Here is a 13,523-nt window from a genome sequence, read left to right as displayed (position 1 = left end):
GAGGTGGGAAGGCTGCTGCTTGCATTTCTGATGCTGGGGGAAGGAGACAGAGGGAAGAGGACCAAAGGGAGAAGCAGAGTGCTGGAGTGTCCTCTTCCCCTCCGGGACCCTTTGGCACTCATGGAAACAGGATTCTGGAACAAAGTAAGGACAAGGCCCGTGGTACCAAGGAAAGCCCAAAATGGAGGGAGCTCTTGCCAAAAAGCCAGATGCCCAGGACACCTTCTCCCTGAGGCCTGCATACATGCACTCATGCCTCAAAGGATGCTTTATCCTGAGGACACACAGTCACTGCAAACTTCAGCTGTGAAGTGGTGGCTGTGTCTCAGTTGTCCCATGCCTGCGTAGTGAAACAGGCCTATACCTGTTTCATAGCTAAGTCAGAGGTACCCTGAGATATGAGCAGCATGTCTCAGGGAGAGGGAATGAGCCTCCTGTTACTGAGGGGGTGCAAGCAGAGGCTGGACAGTCATTTGGCAGGCATTCACCCCTCAGATCACGGCATCTCTGATTCCCTGCCAGGAGCTGCTTCCTTTCTAATCTCAGCCTGTTAGTTTCAAACAAAGAAAGGACCATTTAAATTTATAAGTAATTAAATCTACAAGCTGGACCTGCAACAAGATGATCTCTAAGGGAATCTCATCACGCTTGTCAAAGCCACCATGTATGTTTTTGGAAACTGACCCTGATTCTCAGGCCTGCCAGGTCCTTTACTCTGTCCATGCTGTGATTTCTACATAGACTGCCTTGGTCCACTTTCTTCACCTGGCATACTCCTATTCATACTATAAAACCCCGGCACCCCAGGGTCCCCAGACAGGGTTAGACACTGAGTCCCACAGCAGCTGCAGTTCACATGAACCCTACAGCAGTCATTGCAGCGTGTTTCAGCAGCCTGGAAGTTGCCCACAAGTCAAACTCCAAGAGTCATCTTTCTCCACTGGCTCCTATTCTTGCCAGACACGTTTTCCTCAACATGACTCTTGGAACTTAGTCTTCTCCTCCCTTTTACCTTTATAGGACCTCGGGTTACATCCTAGGCGTTCTCGGATCCCTTTGGGGAATGCTGCCTTTCAACAAGGGTGTGCTCAGACTGCTGCTTGGGCTTCCATCTCCCACAAGAAGGCCTTCCTGGGACGTCAGGCCTCAGTTGGGATGCTCAGCTCAGCTGGGACACTGGTGTAGCACCAGGCCCAGGCCACCTAACCTGCTGTCCCTTCTTCCACGCCCCTTGTTCATCTTTCCCAGTCTGAGGTGTACTAGAAATGAAGCCCTTCTTCCAGGAATTGCTTTTTTCCTAAGTGGCAAGTCCCTAAAGAAGAGACCAGATGGAGCCCAACAGGATGCACAGCGCACCGGAGAGGAGCAAGGACACCCGGATCCCAGCTCCAGCTTGGCCCCACATCATGACCCCCCGACTGGGACTCAAGTTCCCATCCATCAAAGGGGTGATGAGGTGATGTGTGAAGGCCCTCTGTTTCTGGGTTTCCCTACTTGAAAGGCAGGGGAGAAGGGCCCTTCCATCTGTGAACAATCTTGGCAAATCGCATAACAAGAAGGCCATGAATAACTCTGCTACGTTAACTGGAACACAGCAAGGAATAACTCTGAAGGTTCCCAGAGCAGGGGTCACCCAGGGTCAGCTGTCAGCTGTTTATCCAAGACTGCTGCCTCGAAGCTCTTAGACTGTCCCAACTCTCCAGATGAGGAAGACAAGTGTACACGTGATTTCCGTATGCCAGCTACCTGGGAACGGTGATCATTCCTAAAGCCTGGCAGCGCTTTGCCCCGTTTGTCCTCTCTTGAAACCTTCCAGGATCCTCCCCATCCACCCCACTCCTCCTCCAGCAAGCTGTCCCTGAACACCTCCCACTTCTGGCTTCTCCCTGAGCATCTTCTATGTGGCTCTCACATCACTGGCAGCCGCTCGTCAACCTCACTTCCCCTGCAGCCTTAGCTGCCCTCCCTGCCCTGAAAGCCTAGCACTCAGCTGGGCACACAGTCGACTCTGAGGAGACATTTTTTGACTTGGTTGGAAATCTGACTCCCAGTCCATGTTTGTGGATTGTGATTCAAGCTCAAGTATACTCAGGTGTTAGGCTGAGCCCAGAGAAAGGCATATCCAAATGTGCCTGGGTCATCTCATAATAGGAATAATACCTTGCACATTTCTGTGCTGCTTTCTATTCTCGGAGGACTCTCTCTCTCTCGTGATCCTTATAGCACTCCTATGAGGCAGACAGGGCAAACTGTGACATCCTTATTTTCTAGAATTTGGGGCAGTGACTGGCCAATGACAAGGATCTTGTCATTGGACAAGGGGAGTCATTGGACAAGGTGATTATCCAATGACAAGGATCTTAAAAAGGGGAACAGACACTGGAGCCAGGTTTGGCCTCTGTGACTTGTGATTTGGTGTTCTGTCCCCTCAAAAGGGTTTCTCACCTAAGGAGAGACCTGTATGCAGAGGATGGAAGATGGTGGGTGGTACAAGGGACCTGGAAAGCTGGGATGTGGCCTTGAGCCAGTGCTTCAGACCAGATGGATTGTCAGAAGCAACAGCAAGAGATTCCCCACGAGTGGGGCATGCAGGGTGTGGTCCAGGAAGCCAAGAAGCCAAGATCAAAGCACTGACGAGCCCTATAACACTCGAAGTGCAGTAGAAAGGCACGGTAGGCCCCCCACAACTGCCCTTGGAGCAAAGGGAGCACCCCTTCCTCCTTCAAGGGCTCTAGAGGTTGAGGGACCCACAGTGCCTGACCCCTGGATGAAAGCTGATTCCTGAGCCTCCGGGACAAGAGGAAGAGGCTCCTCCACAGCAATGCCCACCTCTGTCCATCCGTCCCACTGCCAAGATGTTTCTATGGTCTGTGGCTTTTCTGGTTTTAGCAAAATAGGAAGTTTACCAGAGGAGTGGCTTCTGTGAAATCCATCAGAAGATCACCCGGCTCCAAGGTAAAGGCACCTCCTCGGTCAGAGGGGCTCTAGGAAGACAGAAAAAAACACTCCTGGTTAGAGATTGCACTGCATTGACGATGAAGGTCACCAGAAAAGATAGAGGTTCCCAGCCTCTCCTCTACACTGATCTCATTAGCGCAACAATCCCCTTGTATTTCCCCAGTCAAGTAGTGCACAAAATGTTGAGACTGAACCCCGTATTTTTCTGCAAACTTTATAAGTAGAAGTAGGCAGGGGATGAGGGACTGTCCCTGTCAGAGCTGCAGGCAGCTTTTCTTAAGTACTCTTAGAGCTCTTTGACTGGTCTTTAGGAGAAAAAACACTTTAAAGAGGCCTCCGAATGTATAAAGAGAGAGCAAAGACTTTGTCCTAGATTAAGAGGATCAAATCCAGGGTCCTCTAGGAGCTAAACCAATCTGCGCACTAAGAGCAATGGTCTTCATGGCAGGTGATGGCACGTGGAATGTTATGTTGTTTGTTTTTGGAAAACGGTTTGTCCTTCTGCTTTGGGGTCTTAGCTGCATGTATAGCCTCGAGATCTTTAAAAGGAGAAAAAAGACCCATCAATGTGGGGCAAGCCAGGCCCCAAGGAGAGAGATGGCCAGGAGAGGGAGCCCTGTGGCCTTTGGTAGGATGCCACTTGCGTCCCGTCCACGCCACCCCAACTCCCATCTGTTTTGCCAATGTTTCTTTCAGCCTGGTTTTAACCACAGTGTGGGTTATGTGGTAGAAGCCTGTGTCCACACTTGAGACAAAGTTGTACAGGGGTCTCCACACAGTGGAGGATAATCCAGCCTGAGACGCCAGGAGGTGAGCTATAGAGATGCAGAGAACCTCAGTCTCGGCCAGTCGCTGGCTGAGGGCTCCAGCCAGGTGTCTGTGCGGAACACTAAGCAGAGATATTTCCAGAGACGCCCAGGGAAGGGACCAGGTGGAAGACTGGCCTTGGTTATGCAGGAGGTGTGCCTGGACCATTATCCTTTAGCTGTTACCAGGAACTGTGATCCCTGAAGCTGCAAAAGCCTCAGGCATCCAGTTTGCATGAGCACTTTAACCTCCACTGAACCTGACGCCAGCCAGGGCAAGATAGCAGATCTTGTTCCCATTTTTAGGAGGAAGAAACTGAGGTTTGAAGAAATAAGGGTTTTGGAAGTGACTGCTGTGGCTTATGAATGGAAGAGCTGGGAACAGCCTCTGGAGCTCCGGTCTCGCCTTCAGAGCACCTGCCTCATGCCTGCACCTTTTCTCCGTGTAGTTGCACGGACCACTGCAACCTCTGACTTGTATCCACTTGGATAGCAATAGGTTCAACTGTATTTGGAGCAATTGCAACAGAGTGATCGTAGCTAGAGGTCTCTCAAAGAAAACCAAGGGAAATATCTTGCGTAAAGCCTTTGTCATTGCTCATTCACATCTCAGGCAATTTCCTGAAATTTCAAACCAGCAAATGGAATAATATTTCCTATTTTCAGCTGGGCGTGGTGGCTCACACCTGTAATTCTAGCACTTTGGGAGGCCGAGATGGGCGGATCATGAGGTCAGAAGTTCGAGACTACCTTGGCCAACATGGCGAAACCCCGTCTCTACTATAAATGCAAAAATTAGCCGGGTGTAGTGGCACTCCCCTGTAGTACCAGTTACTTGGGGGGCTGAGGCAGAGGAATCACTTGAACCCGGGAGGCGGAGACTGCAGTGAGCTGAGATCGCAATACTGCCCTCCAGCCTGGCCACAGAGCGAGACTCTGTCTCAAAAAAAAAAAAAAAATTCCTATTTTCAAACTAACACCAGCTATCTGACATAAGGAAAGGAATGGGGAAATTTCTATGATTTTGCTCCTCCAAACTGTTCACTATGGTTGGAAGGAATGATTTCTGTCTATCTTTACAGTAGACTAATAGCTTATGATAGAGATGAGATTCTAAATCAAAATTGCCCTCAAAAATCTCTTACAATGCAATTAAAGTACAATGAACTGATTTTATATTTCACCCAGTCTCTCGCAAATGGTTGGCTTGTATTTGAGGACAAGCTATATAAAAACATGTTCTGGTTGTTGTTGTTGTTTTACAAGTACACGCAACTGATGATGCAAAATTTAAATGCATGACTCAGATGCCACTCAGTAAACTGATACTGAATTCCCAGCAAGTGTGGCTGCTCCCCAGGGCTTTCCACCCCCAGTACCTTGGCCCCAGGGGACAGCTGGCCTTTGCCTTCCGACATGTGAGGCGAGCTGAGTTTCTGGACCTTGGGGGACGGCAGCGGCACAGAGACTTGTGTGGCGGCGGTTGTGGTGTTTGTGGTTGTAGCTGTGGTCACTCCCACTGCCTCGGCCAGGTCTGGAGGGAGGTCGTCTTCATCACTGCGGTTACTAAAAGCACATGAAGCTCTGCTCATTACAAAAATAAACAGGCTGTGAGGAGCGGAAGGAAGATGGGCAGGGTGGGAAGGCCAGGGATGGGGATTGGGGGTTCCCAAACAGATGTCCACCAGATGTCCAGCTGACAGGATCCAATACTCTGACTTTTTTGCCAAAGCAAATTTGGGCTGAATTTTCTGTCATTTGCCAGGGTGTTGTTTTGTTTTGTGTTTGTGGTAAAATTTATACAATATGATATTTATCATTTTAACCGCTTATAAATATACAATTCAGTGGCATTAAATACATTCACAATATTGTGCAACCATCACCACCATCCATCCCCAAAACCTTTCATCAGTGACAATGGAAACTCTGTATTATTACTGAGTGATAACTCCCCATGCCCCTCCCTGCAACCTCTGGGGACATCGATTCCACTTTCTGTCCCAGTGAATTTGTCTATTCTAGGAACCTCATATAAGTGGAATCACACACTCTGTGTCCCTCTGTGTCTGGTTAATTTCAGTCACCATAATATTTTTAAGGTCCATCCACATTGTAGCATATATCAAAATTTCATTTGTCTTTATGATATAGAAAATTCCATTCTATGGATATACCACATTCTGTTTATCCATTCATCTATTGATGAACACTTGGGTTGTTTCCATTCTTTTGGTTATTATAAATAACGCTGCCGTGAACATGGGTGTACAAATATCTGTTTGACTCTGTGCTTTGAGGGTGGCACTGGGGACTCCAGGCACATTGTCCCTAAGGATCTGCCATGTAGAACTTCTGGAGTCACCCTTGCATAGGGGTTGTGTTTTAGAATGATGGCTGAGCTCAAGAGTGTAGATTCAAGACCCACGGTAGGTGGGCACCAGTGTGGCCTGTGCAGAGTCACTAGGAAGGCCTCAGCCTGGCACCGGGCCACGTGGGAATATGTGGCCATAGGACACAGCGGCAGTGTGGATGGGATTGATTGAGGGGGCCCTGAGAGGTTTTAGATTATTCTAAATAATCTAAAGAGAAGCCTCAAGGGGAGGACTTAGGATTCATTACTAAAAAGGGGGAAAGGTGAGAATCGAATAAGTATGTGGAAAAATTAGTAATACACCAAGTATCTAGATCCACACAAATGACAGAGGTCAGATGGGTTACATATTCATTCACTCACTTAATTTTCACACCAACCCTGTCTATTATGATCTCCATTTTTCAGAGAATCAGATGACATTTAGCAGCTGATTGTGAAATTATTTACTCAAGGTCACATGGCTAGTTAAGTGGATAAGGGGAGTTAAAATTTCCTTTTACCTCATTTAAAAAATTATCACCTCAGGCCAGGCGCGGTGGCTTACGCCTATAATCCCAGCACTTTGGGAGGCTGAGGTGGGTGGATCACGAGGTCAAGAGATTGAGACCATCCTGGTCAACTTGGTGAAACCCCGTCTCTACTAAAAATACAAAATATTAGCTGGGCATGGTGGCGCATGCCTGTAGTCCCAGCTACTCGGGAGGCTGAGGCAGAATTGCCTGAACCCAGGAGGCGTAGGTTGCGGTGAGCCGAGATCACGCCATTGCACTCCAGCCTGGGTAACAAGAGTGAAACTCTGTCTCAAAAAAAAAAAAAAAAATTATCACCTCAATAGCATAGTTGTTATTACTTAGTTTTACATAAAAGGCCTTAAAAAACCATAGTTCATCTTTCATAGAAGAGAGTCAAGTGATACTGTCTAAAATTGAAAAAGACTCCAAATTCATAATGGTTTTTATAATCTTTTGTTTTAGTTTAGATCTTATGGCCAAGAAGTGTATCTCTAAAATTTAGTAAGTCTTCCAATTTTACCTGTTTCTGCGGTAAATTCATGATAAAGGCACAAACCGTACTTTAATGAGTAAAATTTTACATACAGATTTATTTCTGCTTTGAGGTTGTTTCTTTCTATTGTAACAATATATAAGCATACAAACTTGTCTAATGGAACAGTCATCAACTGTGAACCCTGGTTATTTTTGATTCCGGGGAATTGGCTACTTTTCTCTTCTGTCTTCCCTATTTACATTTTTTTCTTTCTTCAAATTTTTAAATTAACTTATAAATACTCTACTATTTAATTAAAAAATTTTAAAATATGAAACGCTTTACAAATTTGCATGTCATCCTTGCCCAAGGGGGCTATGTTACTCTTCTCTGTATCAGTATATGTGCTGCCAAAGTGAGCACCATTGAATTTTTTAAGACTTCTACACTATGTTTAAATAAACATTGAAGTTATATTTCTGGAAAAAATAAAATAACTCGTAATTTCTAAGCATACTAGCTGGTATCAGTACAAAAATGACACTTTTGGCTGTGTAGAGTGCCTCATGCCTATAATCCCAGCACTTTGTGAGGCCGAGGCAGGCTATTGCTCGAGCACAGGAGTCTGAGACCAGTCTGGGCAACACGGTCTAATCTCGTCTCTACAAAAAATACAAAAATTACCAGGATGTAGTGGCACACACCTGTAGTCCCAGCTTCTTGGGAGGCTGAGGTGGATCACCTGAGCTGGATTACCTGAGGCTGCAGTGAGCTGTGATTCACCACTGCACTCCAGCCTGGGCAACAGAGTGAGGCCTTGTCTAAAAAAAAAAAAGAACTGGCCAGGCCCGGTGACTCATGTCTGTAATACCAGCACTTTGGGAGGCTGAAGCAGGTGGATCACGAGGTCAGGAGTTCAAGATCAGCCTGGTCAATATGGTGAAACTCATCTCTATTAAAAATACAAAAATTAGGCATCGTGGTGCATGTCAGTAGTCTCAGCTACTCGGGAGGCTGAGACAGAAGAATCACCTGAACCCAGGAGGCGGAGGTTGCAGTGAGCCAAGATTGTGCCACTGTACTCCAGCCTGGGCGACAGAGTGAAATTCCATCCCCACCCCCCAAAAAAAGACTTTTTCCCCTGCCTTCTCTCTGTAGAGTTCCTCTGCTCCCTTCTCACTGCATGCAGCAGTCACATTTGCCCTCCTTGTCATATTTCCAGGAAAGAATGTGGCTGAGATTTTTGTTTGTATCTTTAAAAAAAAAAAAGCAGTGGTTTGAAGGCTTTTCCACAGCACCTGAACGTTACAATGCTTTTGGCAGAGCAACCTAAAATCTGACTACACCTTATTCCAGCCTAGGAACTAGGAATATTACAACAGCCAAAAGGGTTATGTGTGCACACAAATCTGTATCTCAAAAACGATGATGCAAAAGATATTTTCCACATAAGCGGAAATCTGAGTTTTCCCATCTATATTCCTTGACCACGTGTCAACTTTATCAATATCAGAAAGTTAAAGAGATGGGAACAAGGCTGGGTGTGGTGGCTCATGCCTGTAATCCCAGCACTTTGGGAGGCCAAGGAGGGTGGATCACCTGAGGTCAGGAGTTTAAGATCAGCCTGACCAACATGGTGAAACCCCATCTCTACTAAAAACACAAAAATTATCCAGGCGTGGTAGTGCACGCCTGTAATCCCAGCTACTTGGGAGGCTGAGGCAGGAGAATTGCTTGAACCCAGGAGGCGGAGATTGCAGTGAGCTGAGATTGCACCATTGCACTCCAGCCTGGGTGACAGAGCAAGACTTCGCCTGAAAAAATTTTTTAAAATAATAAAAAGATGGACAAATGAGTGGCAACCACTGTCAAGGATTCAAGAACTCTATATGGGACAAAAACTTAACACTGGGAAAAATCTCATCCATGAATGTTGCTGTTTTCTACTATAGGAAAAATACTGCCATTCTTTGATTTTCAAAGCAGAATACTTTGGGGCAGCTTAAGAAATACGCATGTAAACCTCAACGTTTGAAAAGCAGTGTCCTTAAAAGAGCCAGTTTGATTAGCTGGGCATGGTGGCATGCACCATAGTACCAGCTACTGGGGAGGCTGAGACCGGAGAATCACTTGAACCCAGGAGGTGAAAGCTGCAGTGAGCCAAGACTGTACCACTGCAGTCCAGCCTGGGTGACAGAGTGAGACTCTGTACCAAAAAAAAAAAGAAAAAAAGAGTGAGTTTGGTGAGTTAGTGAAATTTTCTTTCCTTCCAGGTTATATATCAGTCATTATTTCAAACATGATTACGTCTCTCAAATGAGTGATAATAACATTTTGAGTTTCAAAATGTAAAAGGAATGGCAAGTTCTGCCAGCTTTATCCTAGAGGGAAGCAAACTGCCGTGGCTTAATTGTCCCCCAGAGATCACTAGGACTGTTAATTATTTGACCTTTACTTGTTTTGGCTTTCCTAGGAAATGCAGCTGACCAGAAGTTTCTATGAAGGATAATGAGGTGGGGTATGTCTCCCTTAATATCCCCCATATACGCCTCTTTTCCTTTTCACAGGTACAAATGGCAGACCTGAGATGGCTGTTTGAGTATTGCATCCAGAATCCCATTCCCTGTCCTATGTTTTGCACTCTGGGTATCTCCTAAATTCCATCTTTCCTCAGAAGCTTCCAGATCCTAGAGAAGAAAGAAAGGGGACCTCATCTTATGGCCAGGGCATTGGGGCTTTATCCACATTCTCTCATGTGAAACCCCACAAAACTCCTCAGAGGCGGCCAGGCATGGTGGCTCATGCCTGTAATCCCAGCATTCTGGGAGGCCGAGGCAGGCAGATCACCTGAGGTCGGGAGTTTGAGACCAGTCTGACCAACATGGAGAAACCCTGTCTCTACTAAAAATACAAAATTAGCCAGGTGTGGTGGTACATGCCTGTAATCCCAGCTACTTGGGAAGCTGAGGCAAGAGAATCATTTGAACCCGGGAGGGGGATTTGCGGTGAGCTGAGATCGCACCATTGCACTCCAGCCTGGGCAACAACAGTGAAACTCCATCTCAAAAAACAAAAACAAACGCTCCTCAGAGGCAGGTATTATCTCACACGTTTTACAGAGGAAGGAAGAGAGGATCAAAGAGTCATTTTTCTAAGAGCTTATTGCTGTAAACTAGCCAGAGCCCTAAGAGAAGCCTTTCCAACTCCGAAGCCCCCATGCTTTCCATTCCTCCAGGATCCCCCTGCAGTTACTCTCTGACCAATGACACATCTAGGCACGGTACCCCATGCCATAGCTAAGGTCAAGAAATGGGAACTGCAGGCTGGGCATGGTGGCTCACGCCTATAATCCTAGCACTTTGGGAGGCCAAGGCGGGTGGATCACTGGAGGTCAGGAGTTTGAAACCAGTCTAGCCAAAATGGTGTATCCCCATCTCTATTAAAAATACAAAAAAATTAGCCAGGCATGGTGGCGGGCACCTGTAATCCCAGCTACTTGGAAGGCTGAGGCAGGAGAATTGCTTGAACCCAGGAGGCAGAGGTTGCAGTGAGCCGAGATTGTGCCACTGCACTCCAGCCTGGGTGACAGAGTGACAGAGCGAGATTCCATCTCAAAAAAAAGAAAAAGAAATGGGAACTACCATTGTGATCAGTACTACAACTATTACTAGTACTCCCCACCCTTATGACAGCGGTCACCTTTCTGCTTTGGATTATAATTATTTGTGACTCTTGTCTTTCCCTCCAATAAACTGTGAGTCTTTGGATGGGAATTGTCAAAGTCACTTTACTATTCCCCGACGATGCCTAGAAGTCAGATGCACACGGGCCCTGGTGGTTCTGGGACACTTTGGGAAATGGCTTCTCCTACAAGTGTCAAAGCTCCGTGATTAGCTTTGGCTGTGTTGACAGACAGGGCTGCCATTTCACGGAGATGCCGTGGAAGGTAGCTTCTGATGTAGCTTGCAATCATCCCCATCCTAGTATTCATGCCCCTGTATAATCCCTCCCCTTGAGTGTGGGCTAGGCATAGGGATTTGCTTCTAATTAACAGAATATGGCAAAAGTGATAGGGGCCAGGCATGGTGGTTCACACCTGCGTCCCAGCACTTTTGGAGGCCGAGGTGGACAGACCACTTGAGGTCAGGAGTTCTAGACCAGCCTGGCCAATATGGAGAAAGCCTGTCTCTACTAAACATACAAAAATCAGCCGGGCATGGTGGCTCACACCTGTAATGCCAACTACCTGGGAGGCTGAGGCAGGAGAATCGTTTGAACTTGGAAGGTGGATTGCAGTGAGTCAAGATCGCACCACTGTACTCCAGCCTGGGTGACAGAGTGAGAGTCTGTCTCAAAAAAAAAAAAGTGTTGGGATGTCAGTGCTGTGCATAGGTTATAAAAGACTGTGCCTTTGCCTTGCTGGCACTCTCTCTGGCTCTTGTTGTGTGCTTTTGCTGATAGAGACAGCTGGAGAGACCTAAGTGACTACAGACTGAGGGCAACCTCTGTCCAACAGTCCTTGAGGACCTGATCCCTGTCAGCAACTAAGAATGAGCCTGCAGATGAGATCGCAGCCCTGACACCTTGAATGTAAGAGCCCCAAACACAGAAGACCCAGCTAAGCCATGCCCCAACCCCCACTCCACAGGAACTGTGAGGTGATAAAGGTGGATTGTTTTAAGACACTAAGTTTGGGAGTAATTTATTACACAGTAGTCAGCAATGAATCCTTATACCAACTATGTAAGGTTTTCAGGGAGAAAGGGCTAGTCCCATTATTACCTAAATTGGAAATAAATGGAATTTGGGAGCTGGCTCCCTGGAACTAGTCAGAGGGGCTAAGAAGCATTTGTACCTAAACATGTAGTCATCACAGTTGTTATAATTGAAAAAGCTGCAGTACAGAACTCACAAACTATACTGTCTTGTTAACTTCCTCACTCGGGGAGGCTTGATTTCCGGCTTTTCCGCAGCTAGCTGGGTAGTTTCCACACGAATAGGAATAGGACTTCTAGAGACACACCGAAAAACAGAACACCATCAAAACAGGTTTACGGTCTTGTTTTTGCCATAGGGACTGCTTTCTCAGTTAATTTACACCTTAATAACATTGATAGTCAAGAAATCCGGTTTTTTTTTTTGCCTTTCTACTTTACTTAGTTAATAATTATCATTTTTTTTAAAACCATAGAAAATCTAAACAGTAAGAAAAAAAACCATAGGGAAGAAAATACAGCAAGTGTGAGAACTAAACATAACTGAGGCACCAAATACAATTTCTCTGCCCCAAAACAGCCACCCCAGCACCCCAATATGAGAGGTGAACCAGACTGGGCGTTTGGCTCATAACCAGATTTTGCCGGTAAAATGAAGCGAAACCTAAGGATAATCTGTTTTTAATTCCAAGTAATCTGGTAGCTATTTTATTTTAAACATAGCACAGACTATATATTTTTTTAAAAAAAGATAAAGAACCATACTATATTTTATGAGAAAAATGCACAGTCAGAAGACCTTTAGGACTTGCCGTAACACATTTTAATTTCATGTATGTGTGAAAATGCTAAAAATCAAGTTTCACTTTTATCTTTACTCAAGAGTTGATGCCAGATAACCAATGGATGATACTCAAAATAGTAATTTTAAGGAAACTTTTTAATGCATTTTTGTAGTGGTCATGACTAATTTCATTTCTAAAAAATCAGTTCATTACCTCCTAGGACCAACAAGGTGTCAAAACAAGTTGAGGTCCTTAAAAGGGACCTCCAGCAAGTCAACCGACACTTCTGGGTCAGGGCTCAATATGGTGATAAGTACGTGACCAGGGTCTAATAAATGCATGTTGATCACACACCAGGGCCTGGGGGGTGGGGGGCTAGGGGAGGTATAGCAGTGGGTGGGGGAATTGGGAGGGATAGCATTAGGAGAAATACCTAATGTAGATGACGGGGCGATGGATGCAGCAAACCACCACCAGGGCACGTGTATATCTATGTAACAAACCTGCACGATCTGCACATGTACCCCAGAACTTAAAGTATAATAAATAAATTTTTTTAAAAAAATGCATGTTGAGGCTGGGTGCAGTGGCTCACACCTGTAATCCTAACACTTTAGCAGGCTGAGGCGGGCAGATCACTTGAGGTCAGGACTTTGAAACCAGCCTGGGCAACATGATAATACACCATTTCTCCAAAAAATATAAAAATTAGCCAGGTATGGTAGCATGTGCTTGTAGTCCCAGCTACTCAGGAGGCTGAGGTGGGAAGATTACCTGAGCCCAGGAGGTTGAGGCTGCAGTGAGCCATGATTATGCTACTGCACTGCAGCCTGGGTGACAAAGTGAGACCCTGTCTCAAAAAAAAAAAAAGTTGAATAAACACATGAATGAGAAA

At 45.9% G+C, this 13,523-nt stretch overlaps 1 protein-coding gene and 1 pseudogene across 3 annotated transcripts in view; both read right to left on the bottom strand.

Annotated features, from left to right (window-relative positions):
* The window catches only part of EPB41L4B (erythrocyte membrane protein band 4.1 like 4B), a 160,132-nt gene that overhangs the window by 19,396 nt on the left and 127,213 nt on the right, over window positions 1–13,523 (bottom strand). For 2 of the 3 annotated variants that reach the window (XM_064379093.1, XM_064379079.1), the window contains exons 20-22: window positions 12,041–12,139; window positions 5,144–5,330; window positions 2,907–2,984 (exon numbers count right to left, since the gene is read on the bottom strand). In XM_064379093.1, the coding sequence (XP_064235163.1) occupies window positions 2,907–2,984; window positions 5,144–5,330; window positions 12,041–12,139 (364 nt within the window). The remainder of the gene's footprint in view (window positions 1–2,906; window positions 2,985–5,143; window positions 5,331–12,040; window positions 12,140–13,523) is intronic. The other variant, XM_021672136.2, reaches the window with a different exon arrangement.
* Window positions 7,454–7,551, bottom strand: LOC135277386 (U6 spliceosomal RNA; annotated as a pseudogene).

Source organism: Aotus nancymaae, unplaced genomic scaffold (genome assembly GCF_030222135.1).
Source record: "Aotus nancymaae isolate 86718 unplaced genomic scaffold, 86718_ANA_hifiasm-v0.15.2.pri h1tg000003l, whole genome shotgun sequence".
Taxonomy (NCBI): Eukaryota; Metazoa; Chordata; class Mammalia; order Primates; family Aotidae; genus Aotus; species Aotus nancymaae.
The sequence above is the reverse complement of the archived record's forward strand: the minus strand, read 5'-3'. Positions and strand labels throughout refer to the sequence as shown.